The sequence below is a fragment of the Schistocerca piceifrons genome, chromosome 2, assembly GCF_021461385.2.
Source record: "Schistocerca piceifrons isolate TAMUIC-IGC-003096 chromosome 2, iqSchPice1.1, whole genome shotgun sequence".
Lineage (NCBI taxonomy): Eukaryota > Metazoa > Arthropoda > Insecta > Orthoptera > Acrididae > Schistocerca > Schistocerca piceifrons.
In genome coordinates this window covers 477,427,124-477,449,169 of record NC_060139.1, presented here as the reverse complement: position 1 = coordinate 477,449,169, position 22,046 = coordinate 477,427,124, and the positions used below count along the sequence as shown (strand labels likewise).

The 22,046-nt window shown below is 37.8% G+C and overlaps 1 protein-coding gene and 1 pseudogene across 2 annotated transcripts in view; one reads left to right on the top strand and one right to left on the bottom strand.

The window, feature by feature from the left end:
- LOC124777066 (sorting nexin-14-like) overlaps positions 1-22,046 on the bottom strand; it is a 235,220-nt gene that overhangs the window by 203,958 nt on the left and 9,216 nt on the right. For both annotated transcript variants that reach the window (XM_047252339.1, XM_047252340.1), the window contains exons 2-3: positions 21,663-21,731; positions 1,341-1,521 (exon numbers count right to left, since the gene is read on the bottom strand). In XM_047252339.1, coding sequence (XP_047108295.1) covers positions 1,341-1,521; positions 21,663-21,731 — 250 coding nt within the window. The remainder of the gene's footprint in view (positions 1-1,340; positions 1,522-21,662; positions 21,732-22,046) is intronic.
- LOC124778943 lies at positions 4,153-4,270 on the top strand (annotated as a pseudogene).

The window sequence follows — 22,046 nt, the reverse complement described above, 5'->3', positions numbered from 1 at the left end:
TAGTTCATATGATGTGATCTGATTTAATAATGATGTAATGTACTGAATGAAGTCTTGCACAAGAGGTGATCGAGTGTATAGTGAGTGAAGATTTGTCAATTTCACTTCAAAACATTAGAGGGAACACATTTCAAAACTGTATGGGTCAGTTGTGGCGTAATCTGAAGGACTTGTGTAATATAAATTATGTGACTAAAGACAAAATGAGTATTCACCATTACATCTTGTTTTTTTTTGGCAATAAAAGTACTCACCACTGCTTATTTTGATTTAAAGGGCATAATCACGATTGACAATCTGTAAAACAGTTAGACACTGGTTCTTATCACACAGTGTTGCAGAATATTTTCATAGCAAACAATCAAGATCAGCATCCAAATAGGTCGTCTTGTGACTGAGCAAAGTGTCTGCATAAACTTTGGATATTGGAATGGCTGATATACAAGGACTGGGCTTCAATACAGTACCTCATCAGTTACCTGTTTGTTCCATGTTACTTTCCCTTTTTCCTAACCTCAGTCAATGAGTTTGTTGGAAGACCATTTCGCCAAATGAATAGGATCGCTATGGTGGAAAAAGGCACTATTCGATGAGAGAAACACATTTCTTTTCTGAGTAATGAAATAACTGGAACTTCATGGGATCAGAAGTATTGAGCTTTTTTAAAAAATTATCAATCCACCCTTGTACCAGAAGAAAATTTTATTTTAAGTTTTGGGACTGTCAGAAAAGGAACAATCTAAATCTCTTTTACAGATAACCTCAGCACTTCTACATAATATCTGAATTTTCTCCTGTCTATCCTGCATATACAGTATTGGTAATGACCAACATATGGTGATGTGAAATTAGATGAAATAGTTGGAGCACTCAGTGCACTATCCCTGCTTATAATCCAGAACCTTATACGAATATGAATTAAATGCACCACTATTTACTTTCGTATGTCTTCCTTTCTGCTTCAGGGTGTCACTATCTTCTCCACCTGCCATAGTGTGAAACTAAACAACTTGATACAAGGCGAGCAATACAACATTACAAAGAGCCTACATACAATGTTGTTTATTTTCATAAATGACTTAATGTAGACTATATGAAAATGAACTAAAAACAAGGTTCAATAATGTTGCTACAAATTAATGTCTGCCCAAACATTTTCTTTTCCAATAAGTTACCATTAAGAATTTTCAAATAGTTAAATCATTCAATGGAGATATTCTAATGCTACAATAGGATGGTTTCGACATAACAGTAGCATAAGAGAGTAGTCATGTTTGTTGGGGGAGAGCAACACAATTACGCAAGTACAGAGAAATCGATAATTCTGCCATAATCCTGACCTCTTCCAGGGCTGTATCAATCTCCCTCGGTACATCGAGGCCAAGCCAGGGCTGCTGTGTGGCAGGCTGATGTCGTTTGCATTGTCCTCGGCCACACACAGCACACCGTTGGGACTGTGATTTCAGCATCCCTGCTTTTCCACGCACCACAGCGACAATGTCTGGTAGTTCCTGCCATTGGCTAAAAAGAATCAAACAGAACAATTAGCACTAAGATTCTTGTTGCTGAAAATTACATGTCAGCCCATTTTTACCTCATAGTGAATGTTATACATCATGTATCAAATCAGATAACTGGACATGTGGAAACTTACACAGTTTAGTGAGTGTCAGTAGTAGATTTTTGCATGTGTGGGTAGCACTACCAAGTTAAGCAAGAACAGGTCCGAATGCAGACGTAACATAGCCAAAAATAATGTGATCATAGTCAATACAAAAAGGTGGATTAAGAAGGTAAAATTTAAAAAACAAACAATGGAAACTCCTGGTAGGAATATCAGAAATGTAGGAAGAGACAGACTGCTGCTTACCACAAGGAAGACACATTAAGTTGCAGACAGGCACAATTAAATGACACTTAAATATAGCTTTCGACCACAGCCTTCATCAGCAAAAGCCACCAGAGTTGACAGTCATGTAGGCATGAGGTGTGCTTGGTTGTGTGTACAATTGATGTGAGTTTTTCTTTTGTTGATGAAGGCTGCAGCTGAAAGCTTTACTCAAGTGTCTTTTAATTATACCTGTGTACAACTTAATGAGTCTTCTTTACGGTAAGCAGCAATCTACCTTTTCCTACATTGATGAAGATAAAGTTTCATTTATTTTCTTATTTGAATTTGAAAGCAAACATGCAAAAGCTATACACAATTAATAAATTTAATGAAATTATTAATCATCATGGTGAAAATAAGCCCAAAGATAATTGTTTTATATTTCAATACTTTCACCCATTTCTCGTCATTATTTAAGTACTGTAGCTGAATGTAATCCTCATGTTCTATTGGTCACAGCATTTTGTTCTTTTTAAAACTGATACCAATATCGCAATTTTCATTAATGATTTGCACTTGTTACATTAACATTTTCGTCATAGTAAGGTCATTATTTTTATTGACAAAAATCTCACAACTCTTAGAACTTTTTGAACCTTCCAAACATTTTGTTACTTTTCACAAAGTAACAAATGTCAATTCATAAACTGTAGTAGTAGTAGTAGTAGTAGTAGTAGCAGCAGAAAACAGTGGACAACCAGTTTCCATTATATTATAATTCACTGTGAAGAATAAGTTTTCCAGAATAGTGTTCCAGCTTTCTTTATCCTTACTTATAAAAATGAAATGGAATGAATAACAAAAAAAATCATTAAGATAAGCAATTTTTCAAAATAATTTGATCTTTAAATTAAAATTGTTTTCTAATCCATAAGTATGAAATTAGCACTAATACTCTGTTCCTCTCATTACCTAAAATGACTACACATAAAAATAACATCATATAATGCTACACCAGAAGATTAGTTAAAAATCTGAAATCTCTCTCTAGGACCACAACTAACTCAAGGAGTGATCCTTAAGTTTTTATGATTATGCATTTTTATCTGCTGGTATACAGAGGGAAAATAAATTTTAAAATTGGAACATGGAACACCCACCATTTGCATTAGGATATGAGACAGAGACAGCAAAACACAGTGAAATGGGAAGTAACAATGCAGGGTGTATGGACAAAAAACTGACATACCAGGATCGGAGTCAAAATGAAGATGATGTGTGATTACATTTCAATAAGTGTCTCCTACTTTCTGTATTTTAAGATTTGACCCAGTTGAACTTATTCACATTTCTTTAATGCATTCTTCCAAAGACTGCAGATTCACTCCTCAACATTTTTAAAAAGTTAAAAAACTCTCCTTTAAACAAAATGAATTATCCGCAGTCAGTATTTGCTATTAAGAACTTCCAACTTTTTAAAAATAACAGTTAGCTTATGTTACATGAGAGTACAGGCATATGACATGAACAAATGCTAAGCTTGAATCCAACTAATAGCTTTACAAAAGTTTTATTCTCTTCTCTTTTTCCAAAAATATTGTTGTGTTACATCTTTACTGAAGGCTCTCATGATGCAGTATTCTGAGGTCCTCCCTGGCACTCTCCACATTCCGTTGGTAGCTCCACACAGCACTTGCTAGGACGTAGGGAGCAAGGACGCATGTACTCAGGGGCAGGGGGGGGGGGGGGTTGGCACTCCGCCCCTTCCTCCCAGCTTTTAGGGAAAGTAAAAGAAAAAAAGTAGTGTAATCAGGTGTTTTTCAATCAATAAAATGATTTAAAACTTGGTATTGTGTAGGTTTTTAACAGGGTCAGAAATAGAACTTTTTCTTCCGAAATATTAAAAATACTCCATATCCCAAGTCTTGTCCCCCCCCCCCTCCCACATACACACACATACAAATCATCATATGGGCATTCTTTGTAGGGACTTCTGCTGCTGAACTCCATCTGTCACACAAAGAGTACCCATGACAAACAACAGAATAGGAAACAAATATCTAAATGTAAACAAAGAACCACATATCTATACAGACCACCTTTTGGGAGTACTCTGATCTCATTTCATTATTATTAGAACTATAACAAAACTAATGTTTTTCACTGATAGACAAAAAGGGAATAGAAAATTTTGCAAATCTTTGTATAAGGCAATTGAACCAGACTACAAAATGGATTGACTGACTAATTAGTGGCACCTGCAGCCCATTCTTAAATTAATTAGATAAGGCAAAATAAGAATAAGGTTAACTATCTATACCGGCAACAGCCTTGCCGCAGTGGATACACCGGTTCCCGTCAGATCACTGAAGTTAAGCGCTGTCGGGTGTGGCCAGCACTTGGATGGGTGACCATCCAGGCCGCCATGCACTGTTGCCATTTTTCGGGGTGCACTCAGCCTTGTGATGCCAAGTGAGGAGCTACTTGAATGAATAGTAGCAGCTCCAAAAACCATCATAACAACCGGGAGAGCGGTGTACTGACCACATGCCCCTCCTATCCGCATCCTCATTGAGGATGACACGGCGGTCGGATGGTCCCGATGGACCACATGTGGCCTGAAGACTGAGTGCTTTTTATCTATACCACATTTAGATAATTATACAAACCCAATTACATTCTTCAAATGAAAGAGACACAACTTAAGAGACTTTACTGGTCACTTTCAGATATGTTTTTATGTATACAGACTGCAGCAGTGAATGAAAATTTGTAACAAGGCCAGGAATTGAACCTGGGTCTCTTGCTTACTAGGCAGGTGCGTTAGCCCCTAAGCCACATTGGAATAGCGGTTCACACAACTGCTCACATTACCTTGGCACACCTCCCTCCTCGATCCAAATTCTCACTGTCACCATATTATCATTTAAAAAATTTCAAACAGTACAAATTCCATTTTTACACAACCTACACCCTGGTTGTCATTGTTTAATAAATATCATCTACAAAACCAACCTACAAAAATGAATAAAATTATACACCAGTAACCCAAATGTAGAAACTCATCAAGGGATTGACACAATCATTAATTTACAGCATGCCTCTCATAGCAGAAGACTTTCAAAGGATGTTTTCCTTTTTTCAGTATTGCCATACTATCATTACCATTACTGGTGGGATCTCTCTATATGAGCTAAATTTCAACCAGAAAACTGGTACCATCCCGAACAAGAGAAAAAAAAGGTAATACTCTGCACAGAGAACAAAGAGTACTAAAATGACAGTAATCATTTATACTCTCTACACATGTCTCCACCCATTCACAATACATCAACATAAACCACGATCTGTGTCCTCCCCTTAAAGGGTGAAAGAAAATGATTCCAAGACCATAATATTGAATGATGCTACAACTCTTCATGACTCTCTACCAGGATTGGAAGAGGTCCTCAGATCACAATACATTTATATTCATGCTGATGCCACACACCTTCACTTCACTTTGCACTAGTCAGCTTTCCTGCTCTTCATGCTATAATCACACATTCATTTTTTATTCTCTAATAATGACGTACAGTTAATAGAAAAAACATGTGATTATCTGAGAGACTACCTCAATAATATCCAATCAGATTGTGACAGTGCCAAACAATTGCTTTTCCAAAGTGACCACCCATGGTTTGAATATTACGAACATACTTGAATGCTCAAAATTTTGAAACTGTGCACAAAGGTCCCATGATCCCTTCTTTCCTTAGGTTTCTCTCCCTCCTTGCTTAAATATTTATTAATATTTATTACCTGTATTACTACGCCACATTCTGCAATATCTGCTGTTGGTATTTCTGTCACACATTCTGTAATATTTTTCGTTTGCATTTTTGTGTCTATTACAAAAATGTATGCCAGTTCTCCGCAGCCAAGAGACAGTGGATGAAAAAGATATATAACCACAAGATTCTGAAGGCCATCTGGTATTACTGAACGTAAAATATTATGCACACCTGAAGTAAATATTTTCACTTTATGACTTACGTTACAGGTTCTCAGAAGTTTCTTTACAATTCTAAATATAATCTCAAAGAAACAATTTTTTTTTCATATGCAGAACTAAAATGTAAACATTTTAATTGTTTGCTTATCTCTTGTTTGACATATTCAAAGTTTTGGTAGTTAGTGCTGTGTGTACCAAGTAGAGTAGATGATGTATCCCCATCATCATGTAATGAGTTCCTACCTCAGCTTGTACAGCAGTAATAGAAAATAATGTTTTATCATCTATCAAATTTCTAGTGCTATCAGTTCCTTCATTGTCTTCCCAGTTGGGGTTCTATTTAATTTCGAAATCTTGCAAGAACTTACACATTCTGATTTGTGACTTGTTCTATACTACCTTTTGTCTCTATAACTTCTTCTTCTACTATTTGCACTTTATTCATTGGAATATCCTGTACTGGTTTAATGGTATGTAACTGATTAACTCTGTTTTCTAATTTTCCTTTCAATAAACCTAAACAGTCACTGAAATCTTGTACATGTTTGATAGCATTCCATTCACTTTTCAAGTTTTTCCATCCTCCCATTTAACTGAGAACCCAAATCAAGCAGTTTATCAACCATATTATAAAATCTTTCATCCATTTTAGGAAATCTGTTGTCTATTTGAGAAAATCTTTCAACTACCTGAGAAAATTTTTTTGTTCATAAATTGAACAATACTTTCTAAATGCCTCCTCTTCTATCGTGAAAGTCATGGCCATAAATCTCCACACAAATATAATTAAAAAGAGTTACAGAAATGGTACTGACAATAATTAAGAAGGTACTAATAATGGTGATATATATTTCCTTATCGAAATCATAGAGAAACCAATGAAATTCACTGAATACATTCACCATCTGTATTGAAATACATCAAACACTTCCACTATATAAATTTTCATTTACCTAACTAGATCAGTGTAAAAATTAAAAATTTAACTGAAGAATAACTGATAACTTACTTAAATCGCACCCACCAGATTTTGATAAAGTTCATAGAGACTGCACCAACTGCTCACCAGTATGTGCTCGATCCTCATTGGTAGCCCACTGCACTGGCTGCTGGTTGTCCCTAATACGTGGAACTGTTGGCAGTGAAGACCGGGTACGAATTGCCACTAGACAACTACAGCATGCCCACTGCACTCTCTTACACCGCTGTCTCAAAGCATTCATCCCGAAAAAGGAGCTTGATGCCTATCATGCGTATACTGCACGCATTGCTTCCATTTGTATTGTTGACTTCCAACTTGTGATTCTTGTTGCTGAAGACTATTCAAAACTGTATTAAATTTCCAGAACATCATCTTGTTACTTACTAGTGCCCACTAGTCCAGTCCAGCTGATAGAAAAAAAAACTATACCTTCCAAAAGGTAGAGTAGAAGATTTAATTTTTTTAACTTAGTCAAACAATGGAAAATCCAGGATGGAATAAAAATAATGTTATAAAAATGATAGCCTGCAGTTGCCACATAGAGGATATGCTGGGTCGCAGGCAGGTACACAAAAAGGCTATGGAGGGTACCTTACACACAAAGTAACTTGGTTTTGAAATGGTTCATTCAAATCAATAGCACAAAGTTATGCTTCTCACCTGCAATTTTATTTTGGATCTCAATTTGCTATTGTATTTGGTGGGTACCCATGCAAGGGAGGAAAATGTAACACAAAGGGTGCTGAGAGAATTTGTAGGTCTACAAAACATTCTTCAGTTGAAGACGTCGTTGAGTCACAGAAGGTAAACCAGGTCCCTCAGGACAAGTTTTCGTATAATAAACAAAACAAGAATTGCATGACTACACTTCTTAAAATGGAATTTCAAGAGTTTAGCATTGAGGTGGGCCATAGACAAGATGTTGACATTATGATTGTTAACATCCGCTGTTTCAAGAACCGATGATTTTGGAAGTATGGTCATAGTGGGAGAAGATGCTGACCTCTTTATCTGATGACCTGTTGAGGACAAGGCATCAAAAACTTATTTTCTCTGAAGCCAGGAAGAGGAAGTGCAGGAAGCAAGTGGTTTTGCATTGAATCTTAAAAGTTTGACAGTGAACATATTCTCTTTGCTCATGCCGTTATTGGACGTCATACAAGACTCGCTTTTTTCAATCAACGAAAAATGAAGTTTTGCAACATTATTAAGAAACATGAACACAAACGCAGCACATGATACAGTCTTAATCGCACTGTATAGTGAAGGTGTCAGCAGTTCCCGGATTCTAGATTATTTCCGGTACCAGCTATACACCAAGTGTGCCACAAAAAGCCAATTTAATCTTGTAAGGTTGCCACCCAGAAAATATGCTGTGCAACTGCATTTGTTACAGAGTTCCAGCAAGTTCAACATTAGATGGGTAACTGGAAACCTCCTGAGAAATGTGCCTGGGCTTAACAGCAACCACAGTCTGAAGCCCATTGTAATGAGTCAAGATCAAGCACCTGAGTCAGTTCTCTACACTGTTTCGTGTTCACGGAGCTGGGCTGTGTTGAACTACACTTCTGCAGAAAATCAGGCTTGAAATGTTCTTCCATTTGCAAGAACTGCAGTGGAGTCAGAATTTTTATATGAAGAAAGTGAAAAAGCATACGTAAAATTAGGGAAAGGCAACAACTTGCAATCATTGCAATGAAGGTGTTTCTTTCATTGCAGTCAGACTTTTTCACAAAATTTCAATCAAAACTTTCTCCTCTGAATGCCATAATATTTTGTTGACTCCCAACCAAAAGGGAGAAATGTCAATCATAATAAAATAATAGACATCACAGCTCTCATGGAGAGATCTACATCTGCATCTACATTGTTACTCTGCAATTCACACTTAAGTGCCTGGCAGAGGGTTCATCAAACCATTTTCATACTACTTCTCTACCATTCCACTCTCGAATGGCGTGTGGGAAAAAGGAACACCTAAATCATTCCGTTCGAGCTCTGATTTCTCTTATTTTATTATGATGTTCATTTCTCACTACGTAGGTAGGTGTCAACAAAATATTTTCGCATTCAAAAGAAAAAGTCCACGATTGAAATTTCATAAATAGATCTCGCTGCAAAGATAACCTTGGCACTGAAACAAAGGCCTTTGTTTCAGTGACTGCCACCCCAACTCGTGTATCATATCAGTGACACTCTCACCCCTATTGCACAATAACATAAAACGAGCTGCCCTTCTTTGCACTTTTTTGATGTCCTCTGTCAATCCTACCTGGTAAGGATCCCACACCGTGCAGCAATATTCTGACAGAGGACGGACAAGTGTAATGTAGGGTGTCGTGGGTTTGTCACATCTTCTAAGTGTTCTGCCAACAAAGCGCAGTCTCTGTTTCACCTTCCCCACAATATTATCTATGTGGTCTTTCCAATTTAAGTTGCTCCTAATTGTACCAGCGGAACCTAACGGAATGCCAGATATCACTTCTGTTCTATTTGATGATTTACCATCTATCACTACGAACTGTGACCTCTCTGAGAGGAAATCACAAATCCAGTCACACAACTGAGATGATACTCTATATGCACGCAATTTGATTAATAGTCGCTTGTGAGGAACAGTATCAAAAGTCTTCTGGAAATCTAGGAATATGGAATCCATCTGAGATTCCCTGTCGACAGTGCTAATTACTTCATGGGAATAAAGAAGATGAATGATATTGTGTGCTCACTTTTTCCACTTGCTCTTTGGGAGTGGAAAAGTCACGAAATAGTCTAAAAGTGTTTTTATCAACCCTTTGCCAAATGCTTAAGTGTGAACTACAGAGTAGTCATGAGATGTAAAGATACTTGCCTTTTGTTTCCAAGGTGCTGTTGAGAAGTTGTATGTGCTGTTTTTATGTTACAAACTTTTTACCCCTTGGAACCAACAACACTTCTCCCCAACAGATAGGGGTTTCCTTTCTTCCCTATCTTCTTTCTTTTTAACCTATTTCCACAAAACTACCTTTCCTATATTCTTCTGTTGTTATTGGTAGGTCTGGACATTCCTCTTTTTGCACTCACATGTAGTGTTGCAGCCCACTTTCTACATCCAAAATACGTAAATGTTCTAACCCACGAACACTGTAATCTATTGCTCGAACAGTACACGTAAGTGGATGACAAGGTACAATCAGATTAGGAACGCACAAGTGGCAAATAGGGCCTAGAACTTCGGCCTATAGAAACATCAGTTCCCAGGAGGCACAGCCAGCAGGCTGCACACACAGTTGCTGTTGTCTTAGCAGGCTGGGTAGCCTCTAGTGACTGAATCAAGCAAAAACTTCAAGCGCAAACTATGAAGCAATGTACACACAAAATTTGTAGTTACAGCACTCCTCTTCCTCTGTGAAGAAGTGAGAATTGTGCTCATGTCCATTTCTTCTGCGGTTGATGCAACTGGTGTGTAGTGTTGGAAATGGCATGAGCACAGATAGGTGGGGCGCCCCCCCCCCCCCCCCCCTCCCTCTGAGAGGCCATACAGTAGGACAGGCAACGCTGGTGCAGCTTCCATGTCCGAGTCCAAAACCCAGGGAAGGAAGTGGCAGCAAAAGCGGCAGAAAAGTTATAACTGGCTGTGATGGAGACAGCAGTGTCAAATGTATCAGCTGTGACAGTGCACGAACTGGCGCCCCACTGTGGCTGACACCTGAAGTGGGCACCCACAGCAGAGGAGACAGTTGTGAAAATGTCAGCAGCAGCGGCAGAGAAGGTGAGGACACCAGCTGAGATGTAGGAGATGACTGGGCAGATGGAGGACGTGAGGGCGGCAGAGGTGCACCCATAGCGCAGCCGCCTAGGCGATGTTGTGGCTGGTCAACGTGTTGCGATGTCCTCCCCTCAGCAATGCGATTGATGGGGAGGCTTCAGCCATTTGTACTCTCAATTACAGTTGGCACCTGTTTCAGCTGGCAGCCAAACCAGCGAGCTCAAAGGGCTGTGCCAGGCCAGGAGCGTAGTGCCAATGGATGGCCTCACATCGGTCAAAGCAGATGTGGCAGGGTTCTGGGCTGACGACCATGCAACAACTCTGTCAGACTCTTATCGCTAAAGAGGGGTGAACCTATAAGAACTAGGGAATCAATCAAGAGCTACTTCCAGTGACATACCCAAAATGTATTGTTTTATCTGAGTCTTAAATGTCCATAAGAGTCATCCTGCTTCCCCATTCAATTGAGGATGAAAAGGAGGAGCCGTCATACAAAGAGTACCACTTCTTCTACATAAATCTTCAAATTCCTGAGGTATGAACTGGGGGCCATTATCTGTAACTAACACAGACTGAAGACTTCCCACGGCAAAAATTTTTGACAAAGCTGAAATTGTTGTCACCGCAAAAGTGGACAGACAATGCACCACATACATAAACTTAGAATAATTAAGACAAGCCAGTAGAAATTCAAAAGAGGTATCACAAAATCTACATGAACTCCTTCCCAAGGCTGCTGTGGATCTGGCAACGGAGACAAAGCAGCATGGGGAGCAGCCTGCTGGGTGACACACTATGAGCAGACCCCAACAACTCGCACTATTTTCCCATTCATGCCTGGCCAGAAAACATGCCTGAGTGCTAACGCTTTTGTACATGACACACACCAGTGGTTCACATGTAATAAATGCCTAACTTCATGCCAAAGGGTGGACAGGACTACAATCTGGGGAGCAGTGTCCTGCATAGCTAACAGTAGCACACTGCCCAAGATGATTTTGTAATTAAAAATAATTTCACAAAGGATCAGAAGCACAGCCCAGAGATCTGTCCAGCCAGTCATGTTGTGCAAAAGAAACAGTTTTACTTAAAACAGGATCTGCAGCTTCAATTTCAGTGCTAGTAATTGGAAAACTATCAACAGCATTTTGAGGTTGAACATCTAAATGAAAACAAAGTAATTTCTCCTTATCAAACTCTGGATTCAGATCAACCGGAAAATGCGATATGACGTCAGCATTTGCACGTTGGTCGAAAATTTATCTCATAATTGCATTGTGACAGGGAAAGCACCCACCACTGTAACTGGTGTGCAGCTTTGTCTGGCAAGGATGCCAAAGGGCTAAAAAGAGACACCAGTGATTTGTGGTCTGTGATCAGGTGAAACTTACACATGTATAAAAAAAACATGAAAGTTTTTTAGAGCATATAAGATCACCAAAGTCTCTTTCTCTATCTGAAAATAATGCTGTTGTGCTGAATTTAAGAGTTTAGAGGCATACGCAATAGAGTGTTCAGATACATTTTCATACTTATGAACAAGGATGGTGCCAAGGCCAAACTCAGACACATCCTTCACTAACATGGGGCCTGGCCCGACTGAAAAGTTACCAAACAGGGGACCGACTGCAGCTTACAATTCAATAACTTGAATGCCTAGTCGCAATCCGGGGACCAGTGGAAAGGAACATCTTTATGTGATAATGTCTGGAGTGGTTGTGTCACAGAAGCAGCATATGGTACGAATTTGTAGTAGTACACAATTTTGCGTAAAATGCCTGTAATTCCTTAATAGACATGGAGTGCGGCAACATGGCAATAGCATCAATATACTGGCGCAATTGTTTAATGCTAGCACGCAACACTACAAAACCCAAATAAATATTAGATGGTTGAAAAAACTACGTCTTGTCCAAATTGCACTTTAACCCTGCAGACTGTAAAACAAAAAATGGAGCATGAATGTTCTGCAAATGTTTCTCTGTAGAGCCATCAGACACTACTATGTCATCTAAATAGTTGATGGATCCTGGACCTGATGCAATAAGTTGCTCTAAGTAGCATTGAAAAATAGCAGATGCACTTACCACACCAAAATGCAAATGCTGGTACTGATAGGACCGGGGCATTGATAACTAGAAGGCGCTTAGGTTCCTCGTCATGTGGGAGCTGTAAATATGCCTCTGCCAACTCAGTCTTTGAAAAATAACAACCCCCTGATAATTTTCCTGACAGCTACTCAGAGGGCAGCAAAAGATAGATATCACTGATGGACTGTGCATTAATTCAGTTTTACTTGATCCCGTTAAGTTATGGGTTCTGGGTGGACCCGGAAAAAACGGCACCAGACAGACTGTTTCATCGTAATAAGAGCCTGAAATTCTGCTGCACAACCCAGTCCTGGGAAAAGAGAGACAAAACCAAATGCACTTCATCACCAATGGAGAACCCAAACAGTTTAGAAGTGTCCAAACAAAACAGATTTTCAGTGTAAGCATTGTCCACAATTAGGAACATTAATGAACGGAAGTCACAGGGGCAGAAAATTGTCCCAAGATGGAAATCTGTTGTTCATTATAACTCATGAGCCTCCATGACACTGGAGTCAGATGGGGAGAACGCAAACTCACACAAGTCTGAGAACTGACCAACATTGCTGCTGGACCTGTGTCCACCTGTATTCTCAGTGGTCTCTTAAACATAAAAACAAACTTCAATGTATAACTTGCTTTGAGACACCATCACTGCTGTTACACTGCTCGCATCCATGTCCATTTCAACCTCAATGAAGTTTGGAAAGGAGTTACATACAGAAGCACTGTGTCCTTTCTTACGCCACCTATTACACGTTGCCCGGCACTAGGGACACATGGTCCATTTGTGTCAAATGAAGCAGTATGGGCATGAAGCAGCAGAGCACGAGGCTGTCACTGTTGTGACGCAGACTGTTGTTGTGGTTAATACTTATTACCTATATGATGCTGAGATGTCTGCTGGACTTGTGCAATAGCATCTACATTTCCTTGCAAACTGAGGTGGGATCAGAGCAACTGATTTCTGAAAATTCTGACCAGGCTTCTATCTGAATGCCTGTAGCTGTGAAAATTCAAATGACTGAGCTACGTTCAATACAATTGTAAGTGTAGAATTTTTACACCGTAGAGCTCATTCTCAAACTTCCCTACCAGGAAAGAAACATATTATTGCATCATGACCCATCCCTTATAGATACTTGTCACAAAATTACAATTATGGCTAAGTCCATGTAGTTCTGCTGCCTGTGCCATGTTTGACTGTTTTGGCTGCTTTTGGCTGTGGTAAAACTCCGCATGAGCTGCATTAATATGAGTATGTTTACAGTGATACGTACAAAGTATCTCACAGATCTAATCGAAAGAAAAACTTGAAGGTTCTTGTAAGGAGGCGAGCTAACACAACTGATGCCCATGAAGTGAAACCCATGGCAAAACAAAGGGACCTGCGCAAGTTTACGTCTCTTACCTGAAATAGCTGCAAATGTTGTGGTAAGTGTTCTACGTAAGTGTGCCAGTCTTCCGCTGCACGATCAAATGCAGGAAACAGTGGCAGATACGTTGTTAGTGGGACCGAAGATTGTGACAAGCACTCATTAAACTGGAAATGGCAACAGTCAGCACCTGCTGTTGCTTGAGAAGAGATTTAAGCACTGCCTCCATGGAAATTAAACTCAGAGGACAGAAGTGGAACACATCGTCTTGAATACCATACTCATCACCAAAAAGAGTTCTAACTCAAGAACACTGTAATTTATTGCTTGAACAGTTCACATACATGGAAGACAAGGTACAATAAGATAAGCAACACACAAGAGGCCGGTGGAGCCCTGCACTCCAGACCTTATAGACAAAAGTTCTAAAAGGTGGCACTGCCGGCAGGCAGCACACGCAACTTCTGTCATATTAGCACGCCAGGTGCCCCCTAGCAGCCGAATAATGCACGAACTATGAAGTGGTGCGCACACAAAACTGGTAGTTACAGCACTAAGCTTTTTGAAAGTGATTGATAGTACTTTATTTTTACAAGTCCGTCTTAATCACACAGATGTCTTACACTTTATTACCAGTTTTGGCTACTGCCATCTTCAGATCTGTTAAAAAAATAAGTATTGTGTAAGCAACAGGTTCAATTAGTTAACACTAAATCTAACAAGTTCTAGTGGTACACAACATATAAAAGGATAAAATGTTTATAACCACATATAGCTGCCATACATACGATTAAAATATTCTGATGTAAATCATCATCAAGTTAAACAAGTGAGTACATGGTATATGCTGATAATACTCGGTTTGCACCTGATATTTATACATGCAAGCAGAGGGCACTTTAGCTAGAGTGCATACTAAACCAGTGTCGCCAATGTGATGATTAAATTGTGGTATGCACAGCCATTAGTTAAAAATTATTTTTTAAAATTACTTCCCATGACAAAATGAGTGTCTGACAATAAAATGCATACTGATGTGAAATTGGATTCATACTTAAAATACCATATAAAGTACAAATACTAATATAATGAAGTTACAAATTTGCGAATGAGATTAAAGATGTACCAATCCAAGCTGGAGCTGCATGGGCTTCCTTTGACATTGTTAACCTATATACCAACATCCCGATAAACGATATGTTGGAAATTATAAGGAAGAACTTGCTAACATATAAGAAGATTAGTCAGGGTGAAATGGTAAAACTTTTGGAAGTTTTAGAAATTGTGTTGTCATTTAATTAGCCTATTTTAAATTTAACAAGATGTTTTATCAGAAGGACGGACTTGCAATGGCCAACAGTTTGTCTGGTACTTTAGCTGAGATATTTGTGAATGAGCTAGAAAATAAGTTTTTTGAACTATTACAGATGATATGTAGATGATATCGTACTACTGTACAAAGGTGACGAAAGGGAAATATGTGAGAAAGCGGAAAGAATGGGTGGGGTGCACGAAAAAATTAAATACACAGTTGAATTTGAGAAGAAGGATGTATAAGTTCTTTGGATCTTAGGTTAACTAAAAGAGACGAAAGACATAAGATTAGCATATTTTGGGAGTTAACAGCCACTGACACAATTATAACTGTGAAATCCTGTCACTCTGGGAAGCATAAATGGGCATATTTCAGGGTTATGATCAACAGGATGCTAAAACTGCCACTTACTCCTAATGACGAGGTAGAAGAATTAAGCACAATTAGACAAGTAGCTAAGGCAAATGGATAAAAAGATCGTGATGCAATGAAACTTTATTACAAACTAAACTCAAAAATATGTGACAGGAAGGTGTCAAGAGAACCAGAGGGCAAGAAGTTTGTTGCTATGAAGTATAATGGTGCATTTTCTGACAGAATTGCGCAGACCTTCAGAAAAACGAAAATGAAAATTGGGTGTCAAATGGTAGGTACAATTGGTTGTAAGCTACGGCATATAGTTGACAACAACAGCAATAAATATATGGGGTTTGGTGTTTATAAGATCAGCTGCCAAGACCGTGACAGTATTTATATTGGTCAGACAGGAAGCACAGACAATAATATGAAAGTGTTGCATAGGGCGCCAAAGGGACAGTTACTGAACTTATTCGAAGAAATGGAGATTTATGTGCACAGGAAATGACAAACAGAATTACTGCTGAATGAACAGAATGAGTTCAATCTAAATACTTATTTTGATATATTCAGAGACCTACTAGTTTGAGTAACATAGAGCACCCTAGCGGATTGATGTGCGCCAGCTGCCGCTGACAAAGAGACTGGGCCTTCCTCTGAAAGATCCACCACAGGAAAAGAAAGATACCATGACATGTCGCCACTGAGACAAGACACTGGATAGAATATCAACTATCGATTTTTGACTTTAATGTAGAGTTATTATTTTATTAATTGTACTACAGTTACATTTATGGTAACTGATATGTTAGGCTGGAAGATTTTTAGATATTTTATTTTATTGCTGCACATTTTATACTAGCTTTTATGTAAGTTGTATGTTTTACCTAGTCAGGCTAGTGGGTTTATTATATTAGTATTTGTATTTTTTTATGGTATTTTAAGTATGACTCCAATTTCACATCAGTATGCATTTTATCGTCAGACACTCATTTTGTTATGGGAAGTAATTTTAAAAAATAATTTTTAACTAATGGCTGTGCATACCACAATTTAATCATCACATTGGTGACACTGGTTTAGTATGCACTCTAGCTAAAGTGCCCTCTGCTGGCATATGTAAATACCAGGTGCAAACTGAGTATTATCGGCTTGTACCATGTACTCACATGTTTAACTTGACGATGATTTACATCAGAACATTTTAATAGTATGTATGGCAGCTATACGTGCCTATAAATATTTTATACTATTATATTTTGTGTATCACTAGGCCTTGTTAGATTTAGCGTTAACTAATTGAACCTGTTGCTTGCACAATACTTATTTTTGTAACAGATCTGAAGATGGCAGTAGCCAAAACCGGTAATAAAGTGTAAGAAATCTGTATGATTAAGACGGACTTGTAAAAATAAAGTGCCAAAAAATGATTGACAAATAATTTATAGTCTTCAATGAATATATGAGTGACAGTAGGTTGAGTCCCTCAACCTATTTAGGATCAATATCCAACACCCGTTCTATATTTCTTACATAAAAAGATTAATTATTACAATGATGTATTTGACTACCAAGTAACTGAAACAGAATACAGACTGGACAGAAACAAATAATTCTACAGCATGTACTTGGTCTCAATGCATGTCATTTTGTAAAGTAGGTAAAATTACCAGAGAATGGTGCAGTCAAGGTGACTTAGGTTTTCAATATCACAGTAAAGCATTCTATGCTCACTTTATCTCAACACTATAATTACAAAACAGTAATAACATATATACATACATATTAACATGTTGCAAACAAATCTACAACTTTTAATGAATATAATTTCAAGATGCACAAGTTCTTTGGTGTGATTTGAGGTTCGTCCATTTCAAGGACAACGCAACTGCAGATAAAAGTGATTGTATATTCATGATGCGAAAACTCTTTGATATGATCCAGAGTAAATTTTGCTCACAATATAGACTGGGAGAGATGCTAGCAGTGAATGAGTCGATGGTGCCCTTTTGAGAATGACTTTTATTTCGTCAGTACATCCACAGCAAGACCCAAAGATATGGAATCAAGGTATTCAAACTTTGTAACCAAGCCGGTTATACACTTAGAATGATTGTTTACACAGGACAGTTGTACAATGTCAGCAAAAATCTTGCAGAAACAGTAGTTTTAGATTTAATGGAAAAACATATAGATAAGGGACGTACAATTGTTACTGACAACTATTACACAAGTGTGTCATGAGCTAGACATTTGCTGGATGGAAATACCAACATTGTAGGTACCCAGAGAAAAACAGAAAGCATTTGGTCCCCACCATTACAGGACAAATAAGAAAAGGCAAACTCATTGGAAGAGAACCTAATGGAATAGTAGGAAAATGGCACAAGAAAAGAGATGTGATGTTTCTTACTACTAACCATGGCATCGAAATGCACATCACTGGGAAGAAAAGCAAGAAAACCAGAGAGGAAATATTTAAGCCTGCTGCCATTTTGGATTATAATGCAGCATAGCAAGGAATCGATGTGTCAGACCAGATGTCAAGTTATTTTTCACTACTGAGGAAAACAATAAGATGGTTCCATACTGCGGCATTTGAAATTATGTTCAACATAGCAGTTGTAAGCACTCACTTTTTGTACAAAATATTTACCAAGACAAATATTCCTATAAAGAATTTTAGGGAGGAAATAATCATGAGCCTTTTGGAGAACATTGCTGATACACCGACTTCCAATCAATCTTCTAAAAGTTTCAAGAGCCACAACCTAGTAGAGAGCATGCAAAGAGACAAGTAAAATACAAAAATCTCGAAGAGGTACAGAAGTAGCTACTTAAAGATTTCAAGAGATAAAGGAAGAAATGAAGGGCATAAGCTTGTAGTAAAAACAAACACAATCTGTAAGGAATGTCATGAATTTGTTTGCATTTCCTGTTTTTCAAAAACATACAAATTGTAAGAAAAACAATTTTTGTTCCTATGTTTGTATACTGTTTATTACGTACAGCTAATAAATAACAGTCAAGTGGTTGCATTTTCATATAAATTGTTCCCCGTTTCTTTATCACGTCCTGTATGAAAGTGAGATAGCCAGTGTTCTCATGGCTCACTGTGACAACCTCTTTGAAACTGGTTTCACTTCTGGACCATGAGGATGCTGGCTACCTAACAATTTAAGCCCTCTTTTGCTGCTTTTCGAGCTTTCATACATTCAAGGTGCACTTCACATTATTAGAACATATGTTAATATTCACACAAACCTAAGACAACATACTAGTGACTGTGAAACCATACTGTATGTACTGACACAGTTGTGAGATGAATATTCATGACATACTGTCATTAAAAGATGACAAAAAGATGGAAGGATACTTTTCTAACATGTGTTTAAGTGTCAGTGTGTACGATTGACTATGATTAAAAAAATAAAATAAAAACTACTTTGAGATTGTTACCTTAACTATTCTCTTAGAGTATTAAGGTTATTATTTATTAGGTGTTGTGTAATTTATGTAATGTTTTGCTGCACCTCACACCACCTGCATTTCAATAAATTTCCCTTACATATTTAAATATAAACAAGTAAGTTTTCAATTGAACATCCATTCTCTTTTGTTTGGCAATGTTCACCATGTTACATTACACATGAAGTCTGGAGTGGCAAGGTCATTATTTTACTTTGGATGAAATTGCTATTGTTGGGGCATTGTCCAACTATGACAGAGGATCAACAGTCATAAGCAGAGAGAAAACATTTGTCAAATAATAGCTTTGAATCTTAGCTGTTCTACAATAATGTAAATCTTTGTTTCAGTCAGATAGGCCAGTAACTGATAGTAACAGTAATCAAGTTTGCTTTGTATGAATACAACTAAATAACTGATGTGCTTTTATGGCATACAGTTGCACTATGAAGCAGTTGTTCAGTAACAGAATATTCTGGAGACATTAATGGATGGAAAATGTACTGGAATAGGAAGGAACTTGGTAAATATGCAGCGGTACTAAATCAATGGTGTACACTCTACTGGGAGAAATTGTAAGAGGTCTGCTCTAATCAAGAAACTTTGGGTTGAGTCCACTGAGTTCAGCTAATTATGACAATTTATTCTGGGAACTATCAGACCTTTTCCTTTTCTGAAAACAACTTCATTCCATCAAGCAGCTTGAGAAATTATAGTTGCCTGAGGCAGAACACGGCATTCCTTAATAAGTCTAAAGCAGCTGCTGTGTAGCTGGCGCCCCAAGGGTTGTTTACAACTGTTCTTACTGCCTCAAGAACAACTCACTTCATCTATGCATGGCACATTGAGCTTTAGTGTCTTTTTTATAAATAATTCTACCCTCATTTAAGCTAAGACTATTATTTGAAGACTCCCTAGATGATGCCCAATGTGGATTTAGACCTAACAGATCGACTATCGACAATATATATGTCCTAAGGATGTTGGGTGAAAAGAAATATGAATTCAATCAAAATGTACATATGCTTTTCATTGATTTTAAAAAAGCTTTTGACAGTATCAACAGGGAATATTTATGGAAGTGCATGAGGCAGATTGGCATCCCTAACAAATTGATAAATTTAATAAAATCTTGCACTTTAAACTCAAAATACAAAATAAAAGTAGCTAGCAAACTTTCTGAAGACTTTGAGGTTAAAACTGGAGTCAAACAAGGGGATTCACTCTCACCAGTTCTTTTTAACATAGTAATCAATAGAATAATCCAAAAAGTAAAGCTACTACAAATTGGAGCACAACTGGAAAGCAAAATTAACATTGTAGCATACGCTGATGACATTGCATTATTATCTGACAGTGAGAATGATTTGAAGCTTCTTACAGCACAATTAATTAAAGCCACAAATGGCACAGGCCTCCAGCTGAATACAGACAAAACAATGTACTTTATCTTATCCCGCTATCCATCAAATAATAATGTACTGCAAATTAATAACACAGCTTTCACAAAGACAAATGAGTTTAATTACCTTGGTACAATAGTAACCTCTGACAACTCCATAAAAATTGAAATAGAATCACGAATTCAGAAGGCTAACAAATGCTACTATAGTCTCTTGACAGTTTTCAAAAGCAAGTTAATTTCTAGGAACACCAAACTACAAGTATACAAATCATTGATTATACCAGTACTCACCTATGGATCTGAAACCTGGACTCTCACAAAAAAAGAGGAAAACAGATTAAGAGTATTTGAACGAAAAATTTTGAGAAAAATATTTGGACCCATAAGAGATAGGATCAGTGATGAATGGAGATTGCTAAATAACAATGAAATTTACAAATTATATAAAGACTCCGATATAGTGGCCAAAATTAAAGCCAAAAGACTGAAATGGATAGGGCATGTCATCAGAGCACCACCAAACAGGACCATCAAGAAAGTGACTGAAGAGATTCCCACCGGAAGACGACCTCTTGGACGCCCACGCATGAGATACTTGGACAATATTCAAGACGATCTCAGAAAACTAGGACATGACAGACAGTGGCAAATTACTTGTAAAGACAGAGCAAAGTGGTTCAACATTGTCCATTCTGCAGCAAAAAGCCTTCATGGATTGTAATGCTTAATAATAATAATATTATTTGCTGTGGCGTATGACATTACATTGTTGTGCTGAATACTTTAATGGCTGTTGAAGCTTGTCAGCAAATTAGGGATAAAGAGAATTGGCAGTGTTGGCCATCCCACATCCCTCAGTTCATGAAACTCAGCTTTGGCAAGTCTGTGAGTCCAACTGATGTTGTTCCAGCTTCCCATGCTGCTCACCATTTAGCACTACACAGTAAGAATGGCTGACATAATGCTACAGAAACAGTGAGCAACAATGATGTAGGAGCACTTGGAAGGCTCAACACTAAAATATAGATAGGAGATAATGCAATTTAACAATGTGAACTACAAATCTATTAAAGTAAAGAAAAGTCTTTACTCTTACCTGAAAACTGAGCTAAAAGCAATGAAACCTCCTATATATGCTCCAAGAACTAGTAGACCAGAAAGAAAACTGAAATAAACAGAAAACAATGACAAGCATTCATAACACAAACAGATAAATGAAGTTAAATATTCAAGTACTTAAAATGTCTACCAAGGAAACGTACTGTAGAATGTTAATGTAAAGCCCTTGGTGAAATATGAATAATTTAAGCAGTAAAGATAACATATTACCAAATATTTTCATGCAAACATGTGTGCGCGCGCACACATACACACACACTCACACACACACACACACACACACACACACACACACACACACAAAGTAAGACTACGCTGTTCTAGTTGACTGCATCATACCAGTTTGACTGAGGTGAGAATT